At 41.0% G+C, this 27,103-nt stretch overlaps 3 protein-coding genes across 6 annotated transcripts; all 3 read right to left on the bottom strand.

Annotated features, from left to right (window-relative positions):
• Positions 1 to 1,083: 1,083 nt before the first annotated feature.
• On the bottom strand, positions 1,084 to 4,434 carry LOC119499910 (olfactory receptor 142-like). Of its 2 annotated transcripts, XM_037789144.1 has the most exons (3): positions 3,798 to 4,434; positions 2,160 to 3,640; positions 1,084 to 2,075 (listed from the first exon to the last, which is right to left on the bottom strand). In XM_037789144.1, exons 2-3 carry the CDS (start codon positions 2,182 to 2,184, stop codon positions 1,186 to 1,188), a joined length of 915 nt encoding a protein of 304 aa, XP_037645072.1. In that variant the 5' UTR covers positions 2,185 to 3,640; positions 3,798 to 4,434; the 3' UTR covers positions 1,084 to 1,185. The 2 variants fall into 2 exon arrangements, with proteins under 2 accessions (XP_037645072.1, XP_037645071.1); XM_037789143.1 differs by having other exon boundaries at positions 1,093 to 3,640.
• An 89-nt stretch (positions 4,435 to 4,523) lies between these two features.
• Positions 4,524 to 8,972, bottom strand: LOC119499905. 3 transcript variants are annotated; one of them, XM_037789133.1, is made up of 4 exons: positions 8,894 to 8,972; positions 7,586 to 7,748; positions 5,118 to 6,973; positions 4,524 to 4,779 (listed from the first exon to the last, which is right to left on the bottom strand). In XM_037789133.1, exons 2-4 carry the CDS (start codon positions 7,729 to 7,731, stop codon positions 4,601 to 4,603), a joined length of 2,181 nt encoding a protein of 726 aa, XP_037645061.1. In that variant the 5' UTR covers positions 7,732 to 7,748; positions 8,894 to 8,972; the 3' UTR covers positions 4,524 to 4,600. The 3 variants fall into 3 exon arrangements, with proteins under 3 accessions (XP_037645061.1, XP_037645060.1, XP_037645059.1); XM_037789132.1 differs by lacking the exon at positions 8,894 to 8,972 and adding an exon at positions 7,875 to 7,923; XM_037789131.1 differs by lacking the exon at positions 8,894 to 8,972 and having other exon boundaries at positions 7,586 to 7,843.
• A 6,940-nt stretch (positions 8,973 to 15,912) lies between these two features.
• LOC119500449 (olfactory receptor 51I2-like) lies at positions 15,913 to 21,693 on the bottom strand. Its single transcript, XM_037790164.1, has 2 exons — positions 20,743 to 21,693; positions 15,913 to 16,098 (listed from the first exon to the last, which is right to left on the bottom strand). Exons 1-2 carry the CDS (start codon positions 21,691 to 21,693, stop codon positions 15,913 to 15,915), a joined length of 1,137 nt encoding a protein of 378 aa, XP_037646092.1.
• Positions 21,694 to 27,103: the final 5,410 nt, after the last annotated feature.

Below are 27,103 nucleotides of genomic sequence, written 5' to 3'. Positions count from 1 at the left end.
GATTTTAGTTTATTTAGTCTTTCCGCTTTTGTAAGTCTTGTTTTTCTAAGTGTTTTGTTATTTGTGTATAAGAAATTAGAGCCATTGTCACAACAGACAGAAGCAGAATTATCTTGGTTTATCAAATCTTGGCTATATGATATGCTTTGTTAGTTCAACTGTTAATTATGCTGCTCAAGACTGATATAATTGCTATTTTTAAATTTTTTTGTTTCACATTCCCTGTTCATCTGGATTTTAGTTTGACAGGTTCAGTGGTCGGTCATTTGAAATATTTGCCTCAGTCACCAAATATGTATTTATTAGTGGGTTTTTTTGTGTGTTAAATAACAAGCAGACATTTGTGTTACAAAAATAAAATTATATTCATTTCAGATTTTTTTTCCATTTATTTTATTCCTAAATACAAAAAGACAACTAGTCAAGTGGCCGGAGTGGATTTTGTGAATTAACAGAGCAAAGCAGGTCAATGTCCACACACATGTTCAATAATATTAATCACTGTGTTAGACTCAATAAAAGACATTCTTCAAAGCCTACCAAGCTAACATTTAGTAATTGTGCAAACCCTCCTTTATTTAGTCTGAGGATATTACATTTAACTCCAGCAAAACAGCCAACAGAGGATTAAGCAGTGCATAGATATAATTTAAAGATCCCATATTGTAAAAGTGACATTTTCATGGCTTTTATATTATAAAGGAGGTTTAAGTGCTATATAAATACTGTGAAAGTATTGAAACGCTCAATCCACAGAGAAATACCCACAAACCCTATTCAGAAACTGAGCTTTTGAAACAAGCCGTCAGGATTTCTGTCCATTTTGTGATTTTGTCACAAATCTACAATATTTAGACCATTTCAAAGTTTTACACGTAAACATTCTAAATGGGTCCCAGTTTATTTCCTGTTGCAGTGTATGTGCATGACATCAGCTGACAGGAAGTAAACATGGACCCAAGCTGTTTCCTGGCAATGCAATTCTGTAGCAATTCCGTTGAAATGCACTAAAACGGAGCGTTTCAGACAGAGGGTGGATACAGGTATATTCAAGCAGACAGTACGAGGAAAATAAATTTTTTTTTAAACATTAAAGCATGTAAACATGTTCTAGTCGAAGCCCAAAATACAAATATGAACCTGAAAATGAGCATGATATGTCCCCTTTAAATGAATCTTATGAATCTATTTGTTCTTAAAAGTAAGAACACCCCGAATTCTGTTCCGAATTTTGGTCAATTTAAAACCATAAATGAGAGGATTCATCATGGGAGGTATGATAAGAAATTCTATTGCAATAAAGTTTTGAAAGGTTCCAGGTAAATCTTTTGAACCGTATCGTATTTGCATAATATCAAAAAGTATAGTCACAAGAAAAGTGAGCAAGGAGACTAAATGCGGCACGCATGTTTGCATGAACTTAGCCCTGTTTTCTATAGAATTCACACATGTTTTGATGAGATACATGTAGGACCAAGTTATAAAAAGACCATGAAAGACATAAATGATTATTGTCATGTATGCAACTATGTTGTTAACGAGAGTGTCAGCTGGGAAACAAGCGAGTTTGACAATAATCCAATTCACACAAAAAAGTCTGGCAATAAATGGGCTGCATAACTTTAATCTAGATGTTAGAATAATATTTGTGCCTATAATGCAGAAAGGTGTCAAACAGGAGAAACAGACTAACAGAAAGAGCCTCGGCCTTGACATGATAGAGTGGTACTCTAGGGGTCGACATATAGCCACATATCTGTCGTATGCCATGACTGCGAGAATAGACAGATCACTGCAGGCAAATGAGTACATGACTAGAGCCTGAACAAGGCATCCAGAATAAGAGATCACATGAACGGGAGAAAGCAGATCCCAGAGAAACTTGGGGAAGAAACCTGTTGTCCCGTAAAGGCCGTTCATGCAGAAAGTGCACAATAGAATATACATTGGTTCATGCAGGTTTTTATCCAAGATGATGGTCACAATAAGAGAAACATTTACCAGCACAATGAAACAGTAACACAGTAAAGTGAGTGAGAAGAGAGCAACTCTGTGGTTCTTTGTTTCATTTAAACCTGAAAGAACAAACACTGTTATTAGAGAGACATTATCCATCATGGTTAGAAAATGTATACTTTCCTTGTGTTGTGTACTTGTACTTTCTGAACAGTGTTTCGTCCTCATCTCACTGTTATTAATGTCTTGTCTGGCTACAGCAGCACATGAGCTGGGAATTCAAAAAAGCCAATCAACGTTCAGAAAGAGCTTTCCTTTTTTTTCCAGCGTGCTGCGATCTGCTTGTTCCTTTAAACAAACAAGGTGTAAGATGTTAATTAGTGAGCTTGAGGGGGGTGGAGGGCAGGGGCGGCTGGCCAATAGAAGGCGCTAGGGCGCCACCCTCCCAGAGCCACACAACCACACACACAAAATCATTAATACTACTAACGCCCGGGACACACAGGGAACGTGGAGCGCGTGGTGGCTGCGTGATTCACGCGTCAGGTGTTCACACCAGTTGCGTTTCTGCTGCTGCAGCTGCTGCTGTCAGCCCTGTCTTTTACATAGAGTGTGCCTTTTAATGGCTATTTCATTTCATTATAAATATCATTTATATTTATTTAAGACAGAAAAAGGTTAAGAAACGTGGTAATTTGTAAATAATTGTGATAATCGACAATTCAAATTCCGTACTATATTCATTCATGGAGCTCTCCAAGTCACTGCATGTTCTAGAACACTGTCCGGCACATATTACAGAATAAAAGCTTTGTATTAACAAAGGAAGGAATTCTGTCCTCAGAAAAAACGCTTGAGAGCTTTTATTTCGAAATGAAAGCAGGAAGTGTTGATTTTAACCCCATACTTTATCAATTCATGGAGCTCTCCAAGTCACTGCATGTTCCACAGCACTGACTGCTCATATTTCAGAATAAAAGCCTCGTGTTAACAAATAAAGGAATTCTGTCCAAAGAAAAAACCCTTGAGGGCTTTTATTTTTAAATGAAAGCACAATAGTATGATTATCTTTTGATGAATTTTATGTTATTGCCATTATTATTAAGGTTAATTTGAAACCACAAACTGACATCATGGGACACAGTTTACCTGAATGCCCTCTTATTCTGAGAACTGGAGTGATCAAAATGCACAGACTGTGCTAAGAGAAGTTGAGTTGATTAACTGGATTCACATGTTTTTGTTAGAATCCAGTTAATTTTTATTAACAGTTTATTTCACTACAGTGACCGGCTCGCTGTACATTATCCCTTACATACATATATATGGTAAATGGACTTGCATTTATATAGCGCCTTACTAGTCTTCCGACCACTCAAAGCGCTTTACTTTACTCACACACCGATGGCTCAGCCTTTGGGGGCAGTTTGGGGTATCTTGCGCAATGACACTTCGACATGTGGACTATATATATATATATATATATATATATATATATATATATATATACACATATGTGTGTGTGTGTGTGTGTGTGTGTATATGAGACCCCCATCAATCGGGCAAGGAAAAACTCCCAAAGACGCCTTTCACAGGGTAAATGGAAGAAACCTTGGGAAGGATCACAGAAGAGGGGACCCCCTTCCAGGGCGGTGACAATTGGTAATCCTCTCGTCCAGTTGGCCTGCAGACAGGGTTGGGGATTAGGAATTTAGCAATTCAATTCTGCTTTTCAATATCTAATATATGCTTTACAGGAATGGATAAGCAAAAACCAAATGGCAAGATTCTTAACAGTGCCCCAGTTCTTAGAAATTTGAAACAGCTGCTTGAAAACTAACTGCAGTCCAGTGGATCGAAGCGAGGACCACATCTCTATAGCCTCTCCTGGAGTAGATACCCATCCTCCGAGGTCCGCAACCTAGGCGTCATCCTAGACTCCGGCCATCACTCCCCGACTCCGTGGCAGAGACCCTCCTCAACGCCTTCATCACTTCCCGTCTGAACTACTGCAATGGAGTCCTGTCCGGGGTACCCAGCAAAGCCCTGGACAGGCTCCAGTATGTCCAGAACTCAGCTGCCAGGGTTCTCTAGCGCACTAGGCCCTGGCAGCATATCACCCCCACACTCATCCATCTTCACTGGCTTCCAATCAAGTCCTCCTTCTCACATCCCTCCATGCCCTGCCCCCCAGTACTTAACCGACCTTCTCCACCCCTAAACCCCATCCCGGAAACTACGATCGTCTGACACTGGTCTGCTTTCCGCTACCCCCTCCCCCCCCCCCCCCACTCCCTCCACACACACACACGGCTGAACTTTCGGCGACATAGCCTTCAGCGGCCCCCGCTCTCTGGAACTCTCTCCCTCCCGAGATCAGAAATGCTTCATCCCTGGACACTTTCAAAAAACACCTTAAGCACCACCTGTTCATCAAGGCCTATGACCTCCAACTCTTCCTACACATCACTCGTTTTAATTACCTGGCTATAGTTTTTTTTTTTTTCCCTCTGTTTATTTATCAGTATGATTTTGTGTGCCCTCTTTGTAAAGCGTCCTTAGGTTTCTTGAAAGGCACTATATAAGTCCAATTTATTATTATTATTATTATTATTAGATCCAAAGTCCCCACAGCCCCGAAGCCTCACTGGCTCTCTGGGCGGAGGCAACAGGCGAATGGTCTGCCCGGTGCTTTAGCAATGGAGCAACACATCTTTGTTGTCCTTCTGCACATGTGCCTGACGAAAGCAGCCATCTTGCTCATGGTTGGACCCTGCCCGTGCTCTGTATTGTCTTTCAGAGGTTCTTCATTAGTCACATGGTCTGTGGAAACAAAACAAAAAAACACAAAATTAATATTAATTGCTTTTTGAGACCACTAAATATTCACCTCTGATACCGACTCACTGGACTAACATCACTATGATTGCAATACAAATTGATTTGTAAGCTGATATTTGCAGAGGGGGGCTTTCAGATTGACGTTACATGTCGCATAGTGCAGAGCAGTGCAATAAACAATGCAACAGTGTGCTAAAGGCTGATGTCAAGCTACTGGGCCCAGCAACAGAAATATCCTCAGTCTGTTAAACTAGTAAATTTCAATCTGAAAGCTCAATTTGAAATAAAATGAACACAAAATTCTTTGATGTGTTACTTACCCTCAAACTGGCTGCCGTCCTGGTCCCTGGTCAGAGAAGTGACATGCTGGATCTCGCTAGACCTCCTTTTTTTGCAGCACAGTTTTTTAAATTTCTTGAAGAAACCACAGGTTGTCTTCTTGGCTGTGTTTCTGTGAGGCGGGATAATTTCCCACTGTTTCCTCACTGCTCTCATTAGAGCCGCCTCAAACCTGGGATCCCCTGATCTCACCGCCTCCTGCAGCTTTTGCAGTGTGCCAAAATCCGACAGGAGTTCGCTGACGGTAGCCGTGCACATGTCTCTGTAATGCCGACCCATGAAGAAGGCCTGGAAGTAGTTGTACAGCTCAGGGTCCACATCTTGAAGGTCTACAGCCGCTTTCATTACAAAGTCCCAAAGTGTTGTTTCATCTCTAATACCGATGACATTGAGTATCTCCCCAACCACCAGAGTCATCACGGATTTGTGCACAAGAGTTTGCTCCAACTGTGTCGCCGTTGGATCCGGTGTATCAGGGATTACATCAATGAGTGGCATTGATGTGGCATAAGAGCCATAACTATAAAGTGAAGAGTGAACTCCCATGTAGTCTCCCGCTGCATATCGCCAATCAGCCTCTTCGTCAGAATTGTCAGACAGTTCATTGAAAGCAAACCAATCTGAATCTGGATGTAGCGGCAGCTCCGAATACAGTTGGAGCCACAGGAGAACCTGCACAGCACAACGAGCAGCGACCTCCTCTGTCCTCAAGTAAAGGGTGTGAGCCACAATGCCTGGGTCAGTGACGTCCTTTTCCCTCAGCCTTCTATAGGTCACAGTGTCACACATGCGCGTTCCGGCTGGCACTGACGGAATCTGGTAGTCATGTCCACTCATTACCACGTCAAAGATCCTGTCTGTGAGTTCCCTTAGTTTTTGAACAGTGTCTGTCTCCTTTGCCCCTGGAAAATTTTCTTGCACAATTTCTTGTACCAGTTCGTCAGCTATGATCTCAATAGACTCAATCCCACTGGGACCTAAAGGAGCAGAACGGTCCTCCGTTGCGGCGATTACCGTCACTGAACTGAAGGGAGGACTCTCAGAACTGGACTTGGTGACGTCGCTGTCAGGCACAGCACCTGGTATGGCATCAAAACCCCAATGGGAAGGCATGGCAGACCTTTGTCTATCTGATTCCCTGTCTTCCACAGTCAAAATTAGTGTGTTTGTGCCAACTCTAACACAGACATCTCTGCGGTTACTAGAGTTCACATCACGGTGTGGCATTTGAGAGCTTTTTAGGACTTTCACCATGCGAGTGATGTAAGTCTTCACCAATGTCGTTAAGTCACTTTCGCTACTAAAATGAAATACAATGAGCTCCGATTCTACAGTCTGGCTCTGCTGATCTTCAGTCTTCTGTTGAGCTCGTCGCAGAGGTTTGCTGGCTCCTACCAGTACGTTGGCAAAGTGACGAACCAGTTCTGAAAAGTCTTCATTGGAAATCAGGCAACTGGTGACAAACAACACGGGGAGTCTGGACTCTGGGGTGGAAGTCAGAGTGGTCAAAGCCAAGACTGAGTTGACCGTCTCTGAAATGTGTCTCGAAAGCATCAGAGAGAACTCTTTTGCATCCAAACAATTCTCTAGGTTGATCTGCAGGGCATTAGACAGCCCCTGTTCAACAGAATCCCCCAGGTAGGTGTGGATTCGGTCCTCAGTTAGACCGAGGACGGACGGGGTAAAGGTGCCGTAGATTCTCTTGTATCTGTAGACCTGTGGTATCACGACATCCACGATTGCCTCTGCAAAAGTCTGGATAATATCCAAGCAAGAATTGGCCATTATAGTGATCATCTCACAGGACACCAAGCTGTCTTCCATTTCCGCACAATGCCTGTAAGAAAGCAATCCATGTTACAGCATAAGCACTCTAAAGTTGTGTGGTGGCAGTTTCTGTTAAAACAAGACACAAACCAACGAAACAACTTGTCTTTCAGTGAATTTAATAAAAAGGCATACATTAATAACTAAAGCATCTGCAGATGGACTCACGAGCACAGCCACCTGTTGTGGACTGTGGCAAGTGAGCCCCGAATACAACGAGTAGTCAGTATTTATACATTTAAAGCATAACATGAAGATAAGTGCAAAGAAGAAAAGAAGATGGGGATAGAAAGTGTATCAATGCGTCAGCACACAGCAGACAACAGAGCATCACAAGACATAACAAGTATTTCAGCAATCTGTTGTTTGCAGTTACAGATAACTAACATGTCAGGTCACTGTCCTATGGTGACAAAGTTGAACATGTGAGGCTCTGAGATTGTCTAAAGGTACAGTGTTAAACTGCAGATATGAAAATTGCCATTACAGTTGATACCCATCTAAACAACTGTATTCACTATTTGTACACAAATATCTCACTGTCCCTTTGTAATAACAATATTGCCACGACTTGACATGTCCACATAACAATACCTGTAAATACTGTATTTGATATACTTACTCTGTGGTCATGTCTGTCAAACATTTGCAGATGGTAAAACGGGCTTCCAGTGGATCAGCATGCGGCAGGTCAACATGCAGAGTATCAGGCATCTGCACCGATGCAGCAGAGGACCATGGTGGGTCCTGGGCCGGTTGTTCTGTCATGGTGATGTCAATTAAATCTGAAAGAAGCAAATTAAACCAAAAATTTAGCATTTTCATCTTAGCAGATGCAGTATTTGTTGCAGGGTTTACGGCACCATTATTTATTTGTAGGGTCTTTAAAGGGACTGTTTTTAACTTCTTACACATATAAATCAATCCGGGTCGGTGTCCCATGCGCGCTCGCGTGTGGCTATGCTGTACAGACTCAGACTCCAACACAAACTACACGGAAGCACCAAAAACGCAAAGTTCTATCTAGTGAAGCCCATCTGTTAAAAAGTGTTGGCCGCGGTCGGAGGACGCGGGGAAGACCGTAGCTTTGGTCTCCAGGGCCGGAGTCTCTACTGTACTCTGCTCCTCTGCCTACCTGCCTGCCTTCACTCACAGCTCGCTCCACCTCACGTGCATGCGCGCACACTCCACACTGCAGAAGAGTTAGTTTAGCTCTTAGAATATCTAGTGAATGTACAGTGGATGTTTGTGCAGAAATAACTGCTGCAGCTCCTCCAGACCAGCAGAGGTTTTCCGTGTCTTGTGAAGTGACGGGGCTCCACAGCGAGAAATGTTATCGTCTCCGACCGTGTGCCGGTGTCTCCCTCCGGCCGCGGTCTGGAGGCTGAAGCAGGAAAAGCCAACACTAGGATAAGCAGTGATTCATGGAGAGACCTCCGTCTGGTCAGCTAACATTACTGCCAAGCAGGTGAAATATAGAGTGATATTGTGGTTTTAGCTGATGTGTGTCGCCTCATTGTTTTGGCGAGCGCGGGCAACAGGACATTGACTTTCATTGACTTAACGGCCACAGGTGTCACTATTACAACTAATTTCTGATTCTTACAAACAGTCTCTTTAAATAAATAAATCTAGCTTATATGAAAATAATTACAAACATCAATCCATCTCAATCAATTTTTTTTCTGCAGGAAAATGGCGATATGTGTTGAAAACATTACTGATTCACGAAACTAGGTAGGCTGAAAAAGGTTTTGTACAGAATCATGTTTACAGCTACTAACGTTAGGGAAAAGGTTTATCAAATAATTGTATTTTTTTCTGTATTTAGCCAAGGCGCAACAATAACCATCAGTAAGTGTAATAACAACCCACAAATTGAGGTAATGTCTACAGTAAAAGACTGAAATCCCAACACAAGCTAGCTTACCTTGTTGTCCTTTGTAGAAAAAGATGGTCCGGTAGCACTGTGTTGCTCTGTGATCAGGGGTTCACACTGCACTGTGATCAGGAATGCACTGTGATGTCACAATGACAGAAATCTGGATTGACGAAATGTTCCGTTTTTTGCTTTTTTCATTCCGTAACAACTCTACCATAATAATAAATAGAATTTTGCACTAAAGGAGATATTCTGCATGAGTACTTTTACTTTCGATTCTAATAATATTGTTTTACTTATGTAAAATTTGAAATGAAGGACTTTTACATGTAGTATTTTTTATAGTGTGATATTACTATTAAAAGTATCTGGGTAGTTCTTCGCAAATTATCTGGGATTTTTGTGAGAAAGTAAAGGTAGAAATAAAAAACATTTTTCTTAGGTTTTATTCTTAGGTTGGACCCCAAAGCAGAGACTGGCACAGGTAAGTAAAAAAGGTAAGAGTTTATTATTAACAACGAGGCAAAAAAAACGCAAGCAGGAGGGCAGGGAGCTGGCCGGCTCGTGGCTCGGAGGAATTGGACCAGGAGGACTAGGCACATGGGAGCTCAGTCACTGAAGACACGGAAGCAGCAGCAGCAGCGAGGCAGACCGGAAGATCTGACAGGAGACAACAGAGAACACTAATTCAGCCTTTGAACAAAAGGTTTGCTTGCTACCTAGCATTAGCTGCCTTAGCTAGCTAAGTGTCACCTAGCTAACGTTAGCTAGCTAGATAGCTAACACTACACGGTCAGAGTCAAGGCCAATTTATTCTGGTCATTAATGGGTTGTTTTTTTTGTTTTGTTTTTTTAAATATCTCAACAAGGCAAACCGTTTTTTTTAAACTTTTGAAAACCACACGGTGGTATGCTGGACTTGTATTCTGTTAGAGGACGTAACGTTAACCGCCATGACACATTTCACTCTTGTTCTATCTGCCGCCGCTCTCTCTATTCATTCTCTAGCTCTCTTGACCACTTCTCCTCTCTCTCTCTCTCTCTCTCTACCGTTGGTCGTGGAGCGGTTGAGGCACCTAGTAATTCAGAACTGTCGCGGTCGTGCTCGTCTCACCAGAGCAGTTCACGCTCTATCTGGCACCATTAAAAAACGGAGTGGACTCTAAAGATGAAGCTGTAAATGTAAATAGTTCTGAGGCTTGCCCTACACTTATTGTATTTCCTCTGAGGCATTGGGCTGCATGTTTGAAAAATCCAAACATGTTTTTGTGTTGAAAATGAATACAATGTCATAGATTAATTAATTCAGTTTCATTTATTCATTGTTTTTATGGTCTTCTATTGATTAATATGTCATTACAGCAGCAGGCATATTCAAATAGCCTATGATGTATTGCAAACTTATGTTAGAGTAATTTATGTCAAACAATTGGCAAAATAAATACCTTTAGGTAGAACAGCCTCTGTGCATGCACTGCTTATCTTTTTCTTTGTTTTCAGGTGAGAAAAATAGTTAAAAAAATTGAGTCACCTAAATTTGGAAGAGAACATTTAATTAATTTTTTTTTTCTTTACAGATTTCTTCAAGCAAGTCGTTTTCATGAATTGTAAATGTAGGTTCTGTGCATTCTCCACAACTGGCCATGGAAGGATACTACAACACTACAAAGAGCGTCATGGGCATTATCAGAGGAGTTCAGGCCTCATCTGTATTTACATAGATTGTTTTATAATGTTTCAAATCCAGGCAGAACTGAAAAATCATTTGAAAGAACATATACAGTACATGAGGCTTATAAAATTGTAAACAAATTATTCTGTGATTTGTGTACATTCTCTGAGCCTAGTGACATTAACAAATACTTCTCTCATCTGAAGACGCATTTGAAAAACAGAGAAGTTGTTAAATGTCCCTTTGCAAGTTGCTTTTTTAAGTCTAGTGTGCTGTCAACATTTATTATTCAAAGAAGTCGCATCAGAAGTCTTCCACCTTAGAAAATGTCAGACCAGAGCTTTTGGTACGACATACACTTTCAAGAGGATTTTGTTTCGAACACAGCATCTGATCCTTTACCAGAGGCTGAACATGAACTTGAAAACTGGAATATGAACTATGTGCATTTGCTTATTTAAAGGCAGGGTTGGTAAAGATTTTTTAGTTGATAATGTCATTACATCCTGAAGGCCATCGATAAATACTCTGACAAAAAAAAGAAAAACATTCCGATATCTGTGGCAGTCACAGTAATAAACCCGTCCAATCATTTAATTCGGCTCAAATGTAATGATTGGACGTGGCTACCTGCCTGCCTGCCTGCACACACTCTGCCTGTGCACTCATTGGATGTCTCCACATCTTCCCAGTTGCTAGCTTGACAGCTATGAGTACTAACAATAGCCATGTTTTCCATTAACATTCATTGATATGTTTATTTATAATGATAACAGTGGGGGAGTGTCTTTGGAGGGAGGCTTGAAGTGACGGACTGTCAGTGTTGCTGACTTGACAACTTTCTCCCTAGATTTTGCGACTTTTGGAGCTAATGCTGCTAGCTACTTTCATTGGAAAAGAGTTGGCAACATTGGGATGGGTTTTTTAGTTTATTTTTAAAATCTAGTGTGCCCTTGCTAGTTTCTCAAGATTGCCCACCCTGCCTTTAAGCATTTGTGTTATCAGATACAGAATAGCATGTGATCTGCATATGACATAATCATTTTCATCTGTACTTGTTCCCCCACTACTCTCTTCTGCTCTTTTTTATCCCATCTAATTACCTCTCATCTGCCCACTGTGTGCCCACCCCAGCAATCATGCCCCTTTGGGGCCCGTGTGGGGCCCACTGCGGGCAGAACCCACAGTGGGCCCCACACTCTGGGGCCCAGGTGGGTCCCCAGTGGCTAAGCCCACATCCAGCCCAAAGCTGGGCAGTTGAACAAAAAATGCATGGCTCATAAACACGATTTAAAAATTGTTTAACAACCAATTTCAAAAATATGACAGAGTGATATACCAGAACTCCGTCGATTCCACAAATAACACGAAAATCTGGACTACAGCTATTTGCAGAAGTTATATGACTCATTAAAGGTTTGAGGGTCAGACCCACAAAAGCAGATAACAGAGTCCCAAATCTTTTTCTCTGTTTTAGCGCCTTAGCTACTCCCGGCTATTTATTATTCTCCCATGAGCCTCGTTTTTCCCATGAATCCAAAATTACAAGGTTTAGTCCATTAGGGGGGTTGATTCTTGTCACAATTCTATGCCTTATAACAACAGCGGAAAATAATCACGTGTCACATAGGCTACACATGGCTCAATATTAGTCTTGCTCTAATTAAACAGTCAGTCAGTAATTATTTGAATTTATTTTGTTTTTTTCACAAAGTAAACTTATTACGCCCCTCTAGGCACCCCCGCCCTCCCGGAGAAGATGGTATAATCCAATGCGCTGAGCTCAGAGAGGAAAGGACAGTTATGGTACGTGTCCACAGGGGCGTTTTTTATCTCGAGGGGACGCGACGCTTCCCAACATTGGACGCTTGGTGGGCTGTCCCTAGAAACAAGGTACTCGGCTCCTGATTGGACGAACGCTTTCCCGCCGTTGGCTGCTGCTCCCAGCTTTCAAACCGGAACCAGTATGGAGGCTCGTTTGGAAACTTTCTTCTCTTATTTCACGTAAATAGTTCACTGAAATGTGTTTCTGAAAACATTTGAGGCGAGAAATAACCCACGCAGTTGCTGAATCTGTCTTTATTTTGGCTCGACAACGTTTAGTTTAAAAGATTATCGGGAGTTTGGAGAGGCGGCGAGTCGCATCGGACGCCCGTGATTTGCATAAAGTAGCCAGGACCTCAACTTTATGCAAATAAGGAGCAGGCGTCGTGACACCTAGTCTCTCGAATCGCGACGCCACGCTACCGGAATGCATTGCGCGGCTGCTTACATAGACAATGAATGGGGAGCGTGGAAAGCACGGAACCTGTGGACACGTACCATTAAAAAGAGAAAAAGAGAAGAGCTGTTCTTCCCGCCACTTTGTTATATTTTAGTAGGTTCCAGTTTGTGGATAAAGTGAAGTCAAACTATGGATGAAGTTACAATTGCCACACTCAAAGGTAGGTTGCTATGTTTTTACATTCTGCTGTCTTGTATGCAGCTAGCTAATCCAACTTGGCAGGTTGGGCGTCATGGCGACTTCCTTTGATACTTATACTGTATGTTGGTTCAAGGAGTCATATTCATTTTGACTCTTTTTAGCACCAGTAAAACATGGTGTTTTAATGCATAGACATGTATAGATTGACGCAGCATTGGCCTTCAGGGACGTTAGTTGCCGCCAAATTGGCGCAAAGCTCTTCTGGATAAAAGCACTGTAACCGTCTTTGTTTTTTAATTAATTTTAGTGTGTCGTTTTTAAATGTTATAGTTCATGATTAATGGGGAGTAGTGTTTGGAGTAAGAACAATCCCTGTTTTAACAAGTTGAAACTATGCAACCGCCTGGGGTGTAGACAGCCACTTTATAGCATTGTAAAATCGCCATTAGGGAGCGTCTATTTAAAATCTATTAATGCTGTAGCCTTTAGATTTATGAAAACATGATATCAGATAAAGTTATACAATATATATATATACAGACGTAGGCAAAGTTGTTGGTACCCTTCCGTTAAAGAGAGAAAAACCCACAATGGTCACTGAAATAACTTGAAACTGACAAAAGTAATAATAAATACAAATTTACTGAAAATGAACTAATGAAAATCAGACATTGTTTTTGAATTGTGGTTCAACAGAATCATTTTAAAAAACAAACTAATGAAACTGACCTGGACAAAAAATGATGGTACCCCTAGAAAAGATGTAAAATAATGTGACCATAGGGACATGTTAAACTAAGGTGTGTCCTGTAAATAGCATCACAGGTATCTTCAAACTTGTAATCAGTCAGTCAGGGGTTTGTCTGCCTTTTTCTTTCTGACTCTTGTGTGATGAAGTTGTTTCAGAAAAGGTTAGTCAAATGTTAGCCACATGTTTGTTGGTGTTGTTTTAAAGTTGTTCCTCTGGGATACTATGCAAACCAGCAGCAGGAATGTTGTTTTTTATATTGTTACATGCACTTTTTGAGAGTAGTAACTGGAATGTAATGCTATTGTTATGCTGTTAGAGTAACTGGAATATGCACTTTTTGACAGTGAAATGTTATACAGTACTCTGTTAGAATAGCTGGAAAATGCTGAATTGTTTTAATAAAAAAAATGCTAAAAATAAGAATACTTCTGGTGGCTTAATTTAAGACAAAATTGCTTGTTTGTAATATGCTTTTTGAAGAAATTGTGTCTTATTTTCAGCAATTTTTGCTAATTATTGTTCTTAGAGTTGAGGTATAAATTCTTATAGTAAGCTCAATCAAGAAAGCAAATGTTCTGTTTGAAGAAAATGTGTCCTATTACAAGCTTTTTTTAACTAATTGAAAATCTTAATTACGGCGTAAATTCTTAAATTAAGTAAAGAAAATCTTAAAATCAGCTTAATCAAGAAAGCACAACACTCATTTTAAGTAAACATTTCTTACATAACAGTTTCTTTGCTTGTAATAAGCAACATTTTGGTCTATTTTTCTAGTTTTAAGACACATTACAGTCTCATCACAGTGTCTAGATTCATAGTCTATTTTTAAGAATTCTAGCCAAGGAAAATTTGCCCACACCATTGGCAGATTTATTTGCTCAAAACAAGAACATTTGTCCAAATTTAAGAATATTTGGGTTATTTCTAGTAGGGCTGTTTTTGCAGTGCATACACACTCGTTCGCCACTGAAAACATACTTCATTGATCCCTTTGGGAAAATTAAATTTTTTCACTCTTGTTATTTTTACACTTTATACATATCGGCCCGAAATACATACACACATGCACAAACAGTACCTATACACATGCATTGATGAAGAGATGTCACAGCGAGGGGGGCTGCCCATGGACAGGCACCCTGAGCATTTGGGTTTGGTGGCTTGCTCAAGGGCACCTCGGCAGTGTGCAGGATGCGAACTGGCACCTCTCGAGCAACCAGTTCACACTCTACTTGGTCCATGTGGGGACTTGAACTGGCGATCCTCCGGTTCCCAAGCCTCGCCAAGAACCTCGCCCGTGCCCCGGCCTCATTGCCGGGGTGGATCTTCACGACACCTGCTTCTTATGTTTTGAAGCAGACCCCGCAGAGCAGGGCGTTTGGCAATCACCAGACTGCCTGGCCTTCCAGTCGATTCCCAAGATTCGACGCCAGCAGAAATGGAATAATTGACCCAGAGTCTGAGTTTGACGCTGCCGAGATAAAATATTTAATTAAATATAGCCATTTGCACAAAATTGAGCCCAATTTTAATGTATAATCTAAGTTAGTGTAATTTAATATTACTTAATATTTAAATGCAGTCATGTACACTCATACATGCGTACTACCTGCCCACATCACGTCATTGCTCATGGACGAGCCACAACTGGTTTTGGACAAACCAGATCTTTTGTATCCTCAGCGCAGAATTCCCTGATGCGGTCGTACAGATACCACTGACGTTGTGCATTTAGGCCTGGTGGTTTCTGGGCAGTGGGCATGGCTTCAGGGTCCAGGATTGCTTCATTGCGAAGGAGAAAGAAAGGCTCCTCCTCCATGTTGTCAAACTCCTTGCCAAAGACCATTCCAGGGGCTGTACTGGTGAAGCGGAAGTGGTGGTATTTCTTCACACCTGGCAGAGGCTTGAAGCTCGGAGTGAGGAAGCTGTGCCAGTCGTGTGTCTGCACAAAGACTTGCCCATTCTCATCACCAACTAGCTGGGGGATGTTCACATGGCTCTCTGATGCGCTGGAGCTCACGGCCTGGCAGGTGTTTTCCAGGCTGGAAACTGATGTACGTCGGAACGTCTTCTTGAACAGCCCAAAACACCAGTCCAAGGCAAACTTGGTGTGGCCAGCAATTAAAAAATTGAGGGACACGCTGTCATGAAGACCCATCAAGCATCGCCAAGCCAGGTACCACAGCATGAACCTGTTCTTGTTCTGTCCAGAGCAGTTGTCACAGAGCAGTTGTCACAGAGCAGTTGTCACAGTGCAGCTGGACGTGTTTCTCCCCGAGTCTGTACTGGGAGAAAAAATGGTGCAGGTAGTCGATGACCGCATTGGAGCCCTTGCTGATACAGTGAGCCTTGTCGATCAAGTAGTTGACCTGCTGAGGCACTCCCTCACAGCACTGCAGGGCTGTCTGATGGCAATTTAAAGTGGTGAAAATACAGGGTACACTTAAACAATTTTTTTTAAGTAGCTAAAATATGTTTCTCTGCTGACCCCATTCACAGCTGTACAAAAAACTGGGGGCATGGCCAACTGCTATCTACTGACTATAGATAAGTACCTCGTGCAACCCCACTTCACAAGATCCAAATTCTCTCTTTAAGAAAGATCCCATAACAGTTTATAAAGCAATTTCACTGATGTTGACATGCAGATACTAGACTGGGCATTATAAGGGACAATATGAACTTTTCCTTTAAACAACATTCCGGTACAGAGTCTAGTAGGAATGTCATAGCTGACTTCACGCTGCATCGGGTTGAGGCTGCTGCACCCCTTCCTGAAGCCGTTGGTGGAAGGTGTGTGAGAACCTGCAGGTGACTGTGGCACAGCTCTATATGAAAAGAGCACAAGTAAAATGTAAAATTACTATGTTTAGTGGATATTTTAATTAATAAAGTACCCTATTATATGGTGATCAACCACACAATTTTATTTTTTTTTGAGCTTTTCCTGCTTCACCCTCCCGACCGCGGTCGGAGGGAACAGGGAAGACGCCGGCACCTGATCGGATGAGGTTTCTCGCTGCGGAGCCCCGTCACTTCACAAGACACGGAAAACCTCTGCTGGTCTGGAGGAGCTGCAGCAGTTATTTCTACACAAATGTCCACTGTACATTCACTAGATATTCTCAGAGCTAAACTAAATCTTCTGCAGTGTGTAGTGTGCGCGCATGCACGTGAGGTGGAGCGAGCTGTGAGTGAAGGCTGGCAGGCAGAGGTGCAGAGTACAGCAGAGACTCCGGCCCTGGAGACCAAAGCTACGGTCTCCCCCGCGTCCTCCGACCGCAGCAAACACTGTTATGCAAAACGGGCTTCACTAGATAGAATTTTGTGGTTTTGGTGCTTCCGTGTAGTTTTTTTTGGAGTCTGAATCTGAACAGCGTAGACACATACGAGCGCGCATGGGACACCGACCCGGGTGATTTATACGTGTAAGAAGTTACAAACAGTCCCTTTAAAGGGACTGTTTGTAACGTTCCGAAATGCTTGTTAACAGCGACACCAGCGTCGAGGTTCGCGCTTGCTTGCTCTAAATAGACATGAACGAGCATCGCTCAAAACAGTGAAACGACACACATCAGCTAAAACCACAATATCACTATATTTCACCTGCTTGGCAGTAATGTTAGCTGACCAGACGAAGGTCTCTCCATAAATCAATGCTGATCCTAGTGTTGGCTTTTCCTACCTCAGCCTCCGGGGCTGAAGCAGGAAGAGAAACGTTATCGTCTCCAACCGGGTGCCAGTGTCTCCCTCCGGCCGCGGTCGGAGACGCTAACGTTTCTTGCTGCGGATCCCTGTCACTTCACAAGACACGAGAAACATCTGTTGGTCTGGAGGAGCTGCAGCATTTATTTCTGCACAAACGTCCACTGTACATTCACTAGATATTCTCAGAGCTATTAACTCTTCTGCAGTGTGTAGTGTGCACACATGCACGTCTAGGGGTGGATCGAGAACGAGCGCAGTGTGTGAGTGAAGGCAAGCAGCGGAGCAGCAGAGGATCAGAGACTCCGGCCCTGGAGACCGAAGCTACGGTCTCCCCCGCGTACTACGACCGCCGCCAACACTGTTTTGCAAGACAGGCTTCACTAGATAGAACTTTGAGGTTTTGGTGCTTCCGTGTAGTTTGTGTTGGAGTCTGATTGTACAGTTCCACAGGGAGCCACACGGGAGCGCGCATATGCGACCGTGCATGGGAAACCGCCCCGGTAGATTTATACGCTTAACAAGTTACAAACAGTCCCTTTAAGCTATTTGTTTTGCTATTTAAAATTATTCCCTCACTTGTTGTGTCTCTCAAAGCAACCCTGTCTGTCCCTATCCCTGTGCCTGTCTCCAAGAAATGACATTTGTATATTGTTTTCATAATACCTGGTGTGGTGACGAGGTAATAGCTGCCTGGATTATGTTCAGATAGAATGCTTCTTTGAATGAATGTAACACTACACAACATTTCCTCTTTAATATTAATAATTTCTAGGAGACAGACCCCTGAGAGACACACCAGAGACAGACACAGACACCTAGCTAGACTACACACACTAATAATGCTTCTTAGCCTGCTCTAGTGATTTTAAAAAACTTTAAAATAAACAGTTAAAACAAGGATAGTGTAGTTTAACCATAAGAATTTACCATTAGTCATTTATTTAATTTGGTCGCGTCTTCTACCATCTCCTCCGGTGTAAAGTGCTGGCAGCAAGCGGCGCTGTTGTACAGTTTACAGCTACACATGTACCCCCGGAGCGATCTCAAATTCTTTAGCCCTGTCCTCAAATTAAATAACTATAATCAGACACATTGTGTGTCTCCATCAGGTCAGCCGTAGTGGAAAATCTTCTTCCTCGCCCTCCTCTAACTCACTTTCGCCGTCATGATCCGCAAATTCACCGCTAGCATTAGCCATTAGTTCCGTCTCTTGATCTCTCTCCTCATCTCTCTCCTCATCACCCGTGCGGTGAAATAATCCAAAAATTAAATCGGTTCAGGTCTACTGAGTGCCGGGAAAAACTTTATGACAATGTTGCTTTTAAGAAGCTTCAAAACTGTACTTATCATTTTAATTTTACAATGATCTTTACATCTTATTAAAGCTGAGAGTTTATTTATAGCTTATTTATATTTAAAGCTGAGAGTTTATTTATTCAGAAACAGATAAAAAAAAAAAAAACAGCCCAAAATCCACTTTTTCATGTAAAAACTTTTTTCCCAAAGAAACGTACTGCCGCGACTTCTGACTCATTTTGATATAACGGGTCACATATAGTTTTTTGTGCAAGTAAAAGATCTGCAAAGTTACAAAGCCCAAGTCCACACCAAGAGGAGTTACTCTCCTCCACAGAAACACTGCTCCTGAATTGCCTGAAACGCCTTGCTTGAAGTCCCGCCTTTTCTTCCGTAACGTGGTGATGTCACCAAGTAACACATTTGCATAATACCTGCCTAGTAGCGGCAGGTTAGAGCGGTTAGACCAACAAACAACAGTGGGCCAGCTGACCAATCAGAGCAGACTGGGGCTTTTCAGGTAGGCGGGTGGGGGTGGTCCACCTTTTCTCTCTCTCTTCCTCCCTCTCTCTCTCTCTCTCTCTCTCTCTCTCTCTCTCTCTCTCTCTTTCTCTCTCTCTCTCTCTCTCTCTTACATACAGCGAGCACTGCGTCTTTATAATTCTCTCAGTCCTAAATCCAAAAATCTGATCATTTTCAAATTCACAACATGTTTTTATCTAATTAATCTTTCTGCTTCAATCCATATTTGTTGTTGGCATTTAGCCTTTCAAAAGCAACATTTTCACTGCGGTCAAAAAACAGTTTGCTCTCCCACTTGCTGCACACACTTGTCTCAAATGGTCCAAATGGTCCGAAATTACATTGATGCTATGGCTACTGTATGTAACTTTATTTTTTTTTTATAAATAATTAGGAGAGGGGTGCCCTTTTTTTCACTTGAGCACCTGACGTACGAAATGTCTGTGCACGGCACTGCCCACAGCCCTATCAGATGAGCTTGAGTATGGTGAGGTTTATTGTCTTTTGCATTGTGTTCTACAATGTTTCCACCCCTTCTACACTTAATTTGTTGTTATGATTGCAGTTAGAACACTACTGTGTTATTTGCCACTTGTATTAAAGTCATATGATTACTGAAGGAGCTTAGTGGGTGCTTGGTAAATTTGAGTAAGTGCACTGCCCTTTAATCTTTATGGCAAAAATAACTGCACTTTCATTACCTTTGAAGAAATGGTCCAGAAGTATTAAATAATTTGTCCTTAATTACAAAAGAACCACACTATTGAACACAAATGGTTCTATATTAGTGTGCCCACTATGCCAAAAGTTGGTTTACCCGTCTCTGAAATTTGCATGTGTTTTTATAATTTTAGTGACTGGTATGAGGCATTTTAAAGCAAGTTCTATCTATTTGGAAACTAAGTCTTAAAAGTTGTGTTGTACATATCAAAACCAGGCTGGTTTCTAGTGCAAAATCACTTAGCTCGTAATTGGGTGACTGTCAAAAAAGATTTGAATACAAATACAGCAGAATTACAGACAGCACAATTAGTGAATCATGCAATCATAAAAAGTTTACATTGCCATATTTCTTTTCACAATTATTGAGTTTATTTCAGGTCATTTTTAGTAGTCACACCAGTTTATATTTATTTATTAAATATTTTTTTAATATATTATGTTTTTTATTTCAAAATGTCCATTATTCAAAGTTCACAATGCTGTTTTTCCCAGTGACTCTTTAATGTCAGACAATAATGGCGCTTTTCATCACAAACTCTTCAACAAACGTTGGAGTTGTTAATGTTTTATTCAATTACAACACTGAATATAGAGGAAGTGATTATTTTGTTTAAATTGATCAACAAAAACAAAATGTAAAATACATCTCTACGCATTGATTTAAATTACAGATTAAAACAAAGGCACTGTATTCAGTATTCAATCCCCTTTCTCTACTATGACACACATCATCGTTGCAGCCAGGTTGAAAGAATTCAGTCTAGATCAGACCACTTACTTATAGAAACAGCACATGCTACTCTTATTCTTGCGGTTTGCCAGTTAGGTTTTGAGCATGACAACATACTTAAAATACACTTTCTAATTTGTGGTAACTTCAGGCCATACACAAGAGGATTCACAATGGGAGGAATCACAACAAACTCAAGTGATAACATTATTGCCAGAAATGGATTCAGCTCCGCAAGATTAATTCTGCTGAGAGCAATATCACAAAACATGGCAATGGAGTAACTGACGAAGGTAACAATGTGTGGCAAACAGCTTTGTATGACTTTGCTCTTGAACTCCGAGGAGCGCTTCCCACAAATGAGAAAAATTCGCACGTATGTATACAGGACAAACGCCAGGGGCAGAAAGACTGTGCTCACGGTCATAAACATGCCGACGAGGTTATTCATCACGGTACTGACACATGACAATTTTACAACGGGCCAGTTGGCACAGTAGACCTTAGGTATCTTATTGCCACACAATGGAAGTCTGGAGGACAGATAAAGACAAATAGCAACAGCCAAGACTGGATAGATACACGCAAAGGCAACTAACTTAGAGACCATCTTGGAGGTTATTTTGCTGTGGTAATGTAAAGGTTGACATACAGCAACGTACCGATCATAGGCCATAATGCTTAAAAGGGTGAGCTCATAGGATGCATAAGTGTAAATGACATAGATCTGAGTAAAACAAGCTGATCGTGGGATCAAATGAGTATCGTACAGAAGGTCTCTCAGAAATCTGAAGAAGAAGCCAGCAGAGCCGTACAGAGAGTTAATAGAAAGACACATGATAAAAATATACATCGGCTCGTGCAAAGTTTTCTCTCGTGATATCACCACTATTATGACAAGATTAGCTAAGATGATGCAAGCGTACAACAGGAGACACAGGACAAATGTCGGGTAGCGGTAGTTGCCTATGTTCACAAACATGGTGAGGTTAAAATAAAGGGGATAAGTACTGTTTTCCATTTACCCCCATAGGCAGTAGCAGAGATTGTTTGATGAATAAAGACAATTCTACAGCTGTCAACGGTTAACAATGCAGCTGCAACTCCTTGTTACCTCACAGGGTTGACATTAATTGATGCAGTGACAGGTATCTGGAAAGCACCGAAACAAACAACGAGTTATAAATGCATTCACAATCAACAACAAGTCAAAAAGTAAGTACATTAAATTAGAATGGAAAGAGTCCCAGTTATATTTACTGTATAAATCCAATGGCTTTCACCACTCCTAAATGTTCTGCATGCTGTCTCTGTGTGGTCTGTGGCACAGCAGGTACCCGCTGTGGCTTCACACGAGCAGCTGAGAGCCTGTTTATCTTGTCACACAGAATTATGTCACCGCAGTCATCACTCCCTGGGGGAATCTATAGAGTGGAAAATGATGTGCAAAACACATTAACCCAGTTTTGATATTCACTTTGCGATGGCACGCATATGGCGTCGATGGTGAAGATGCAAAACACTTTTGCTGATCATAATAAAGATTGCTTAGACGATAAATAACTTAGCGTATGTAGGTCTAGACGTTTCCAACAAACTTAGGCTATAGGCTATCGGGACAAAGTTGATATCACATACTGACAGCCGGTTTTTGCACTGAATTCTGCAGGTTAAGATTTGAATTAAGTCTGATCAATAACCTCAACTACAATTTTTAGTTTTGTCTAAAACATATTGATGGAACAAGCTAAGCTAGGGTAACCATATTTTCAAACCCCCAAACCGGGACACTGAAGTGTACCGTGTTCATCAGGATGGCTAACTTGGCGCACCTGTGGTGCATTTGAGCACGGAGTGGGATCAGAACGAAGGAGTTATTATAGGGGGGTGCATTAAAGGCTGTGACAGTCAGTCAGGCATGTCTCTGTGAGCAACATTATGGATTTTATTTACAGAAAACAAATTTTCAGATCAGAAAGTAACTTTTTTTAACAAGATTATTTTTACCTAATTACATTGTAGATACAATGATTTGACTTACATAACCTAAACTAACAGTATCTCTAGTTTAAAGGGGACATATCATTCTCATTTTCAGGTTCATGTTTGTATTTTGGGTTTCTACTAGAACATGTTTACATACTTTAATGTTCAAAAAACACATTATTTTTCTCATACTGTCTGTCTGAAACGCTCCATTTTAGCGCATTTCAACAGAATTGCAACCGAATGGCATTGCTAGGTAACAACTTGGGTCCATGTTTACATCCTGACAGCTGATAGATAGATAGATAGATTGTAACTTTATTAATCCCGAGGGAAATTCAAGTTTCCAGCATCACAGTTCCAAAAAAAAAACACATGTTAGTAAAAAGGCTGTAAAAAGTTAGCGGTGCAAAGTACAAAGAACAAAAAAATATACCAAACGAGATCACAATAAACAGTCCTACGACGCTGGTTGTCAACTCAGTAAATCAACCCAGGGTTTCTCAGTCTGGCTACAGAGCGTTCACATGAACGGGGCGGGGTTTGCAGTTCATGACCAATCATGGACAAGTCCACAGGTAGAGCAAACTATATTAGACAAATACAAAGAAGTTAAACACAAAATCCAGATTAAAAGTAACACAGTTGAAGCTGCCAAATGCAGGGAGGACAGCTGGCAAAAGAAAGAACTCCCGATGTGTGAGTGAAATTAACAGACTTAATTTAACGGAATACTCAAAAGTCAGATATAGTCGTCTAGATATAAATAGCTCTAAAGGTGTATTGGATGAATGGTTTACACCTCAATATGTCCATTGACAAAAATGTGGCGTGTGTGACTATTTCAACCTTCTTTCAGCTGCGTCCCCCCTCTCCGGTGGTGTGGAACGGACTCAAGAGCAAGTTAAAAAAAATAAATCTAAAAATATAATTCAAAGCCGTAAACACCACAGCATAAATCCAGCTGTCCTTCCTGCGTCTGTCAGTTTAAACTGTGTTGTCTTCAGCCTGGATTATGATTTAAACTTCTTCATATGTGTGTAATATTACCATACGATCCCCGCACCGAGCTCTGATTGGTAAGTAGGAGGTGCTTTTATACGAGTTGATCTCTTATCTGGAACATAACCTGCTCCGGAGCAGGTCAGCTGTTCAGCATCAGTTACCATGGTGATCTACCCCGGTAAGAAGTGATCCACCTTCGTAGGATGGAAAACCCTGAAGTTGCCTCCCTAATGCCAAATCCTGTACAAGTCAGTACTTTGAACTCATTGAATGTGTGTTTTTGTATATTTACTAGGGCTGTCAATCGATTAAAATATTTAATCGCTATTAATCGCATGATTGTCAATAGTTAATCCCGATTAATGTATATATTTATTATTGTAAATCAATTAACAGTGTCTATTTAGGTCATCAGGTTACGACACAGCTCAATAGTTTCACCTAATTGAAAGACAATCATCCTGATAAATGCATTTTGTCTGCAGTGGTCACTATTTTTAGCCCAATGGGCTTTACACATTAATATTAGGGCTGTCAATCGATTAAAATATTTAATTGCGATTAATTGCATGATTGTATATTGTTAATCGTGATTAATCGCAAATTAATCACACATTTTTTATCTGTTCAAAATGTACCTTAAAGGGAGATTTGTCAAGTATTTAATACTCTTATCAACATGGGAGTGGACAAATATGCTGCTTTATGCAAATGTATGTATATATTTATTATTGGAAATCAATTAACAACACAAAACAATGACAGATATTGTCCAGAAACCCTCACAGGTACTGCATTCAGCATAAAAAATATGCTCAAATCATAACATGGCAAACTGCAGCCCAACAGGCAACAACAGCTGTCAGTGTGTCAGTGTGCTGACTTGACTATGACTTGCCCCAAACTGCATGTGATTATCATAAAGTGGGCATGTCTGTAAAGGGGAGACTCGTGGGTACCCATAGAACCCATTTACATTCACATATCTGGAGGTCAGAGGTCAAGGGACCCCTTTGAAAATGGCCATGCTAGTTTTTCCTCGCCAAAATTTAGCGTAACTTTGGAGCGTTATTTAACCTCCCTCGCGACAAGCGAGTATGACATGATTGGTGCCTTATGATGCTTCACTCTAGCTCTAACTTTTAAGATCGATTTCGTTAATGCGATTAAAGAAATTAGTGGCGTTAAAACAAATTTGCGTTAACGTGTTGTATCACGTTGACTTAGACAGCCATAATATTTAGCCTACCTATTGGTCTGCAAGGATTGCATTATGGAAGATTCTTCACTAGAAATGATTGACCAAATAATAACTTAAAGGTCCCATATTGGAAAAAAATTGATTTTCATGTCTTTTATATTATAAAGCAGGTTTTAGTGCTATAAAAATACTGTTAAACTATCAAAACACTCAATGTACGGAGAAATACACACAGCCCGAATTCAGAAATTGTGCATTTGAGACAAGCTGTTAGGATTTCTGTCCATTTGTGATGTCACAAATATACAATATTTAGACCATTACACAGTTTCAAACATTAACATTCTAAATGTCTCCCCGTTTATTTCCTGTTGCAGTGTATGTAAATGACATCAGCTGACAGGAAGTAAACATGGACCCAAGCTGTTGCCTAGTAACTTAATTCCGTTGCAATTCCGTTGAAATGCAATAAAACGGAGCGTTTCAGACAGAGGGTAAATACAGGTATATTCAGGCAGACAGTATGAGGAAAATCAAGTGTTTTTTGAACATTACAGCATGTTAACATGTTCTAGTAGAAACACAAAATACAAATATGAACCTGAAAATGAGCATGATATGGGACCTCTAAACATGTAAACCTCATAATAAGGCATTGGTGCAACCTACTACAAGTATCCAATAGTAACTCCTGTACAGTCCTGTGTACCAATCTGAGGTAATCAGAGGGGTCAAAAGAAAAAAAAATTGTTATGAAACACATGTGATGCTTATCTTTAAGAACATAATATACTTTTCAAAACACACACACACAGACACACACAGACACGCACACACACACAAGACATGAGTGATGCAAGGTTACTGTAATAACTTTTATTAGTCCCTCAGCCCTCTTAATGCCCACCGCTGCCTGGAAATCCCCAGAGTACCTTCACCAGGTGTTAGTGGGAACAGTGTCGCTGCGTACTGGCTTTAGATCTGATTTAGTGAAAGAAAATGAGAAAAGACATCAGATGTGATAAATATGGGTTTCGCTCGACGCCTCTGATGCTATGTTTGATGATGTCGACACTAATGAGAGCCCATGGGACGGGGGTAGGGTAGACTTTATTTTTCAAAGGTTATTAATGTAGAATAACTAAGTTGGAAATGGTCAACAGGCCATTATCGCCATTATCCCTAGAGAGCAATTAAACACGCTCGGCTAACCCTGGAGGGCCATCCTGGGTAACCAAACCAAAACAAACATGTTTTTCAGTTTAGCAAACGGTCAAGAGGATGAACAACAAACTCTGACAGACACAAGTGTAACCAGCAATAGCCATTGGTTTGTAAAAACAGAGATGACTGACTTAGTGACCTTCTCGCATTTTTATTCAATGTATTTTGCGCTCAAAATGTCTCAAATGTTTTTAGAAACATCTTGTAGTGTACTAATTAGCTGTAAAATGAGAACGTTTGTGACCTTGCAGCCATGTTGAGGAAATACCAAGCACCGCCCCCGGATTTTATGGTCAGAAAGTAACATTTTTTTATCAAGATTATTTTTAAGGTCCCATATCGTGCTCATTTTCAGGTTCATATTTGTATTTTTACATACTTTAATGTTTAAAAAAAACTTTATTTTCCTCATACTGTCTGCTTGAATATACCTGTATTTACCCTCTGTCTGAAACGCTCCGTTTTAGTACATTTCAAAGGAATTGCAACAGAATTGCTTTGCTAGGCAACAGCTTGGGTCCATGTTTTGTGTGTATTTCTCTGTGGATTGAGCGTTTCGATACTTTCACAGTATTTATATAGAACGTCAACCTGCTTATAATATAAAAAACATGAAAATGTCACTTTTTACAATATGGGACCTTTAAGATAAAAGAGAGCACATGAGAGATTTATGGGTGGTAATGCAACTTTGACACCAGGCTGTTAACTAAAATGCATGCACTTATATAAGAAATCATGCTGTGTCATAAAAATGCAATAAAAGTGTGTTGTGTGACGGCAAAAAACTTGCAAAAATGTATGTGAGCACATACTGGTGGTGCGCCAGCACAAGTAGCTAGGGCTGTTAACTTTTAACGCGATAAGCGATGAGCGTAGATGAAGGGAGAGAGAGCAAACATAGAGAAGGAAGGTTGGTGTACCTTTCCCGACCCCAAGCCCATCGGTAAGTAAGAGATAATGTACAGTGAGCCGGTCATTTTCAAAGGGGTCCCTTGACCTCTGACCTCCAGAT

Source organism: Sebastes umbrosus, chromosome 13 (genome assembly GCF_015220745.1).
Source record: "Sebastes umbrosus isolate fSebUmb1 chromosome 13, fSebUmb1.pri, whole genome shotgun sequence".
Classification (NCBI taxonomy): Eukaryota; Metazoa; Chordata; class Actinopteri; order Perciformes; family Sebastidae; genus Sebastes; species Sebastes umbrosus.
Note: the sequence above shows the minus strand (reverse complement) of the source record. Positions and strands in the feature narration are given on the sequence as shown.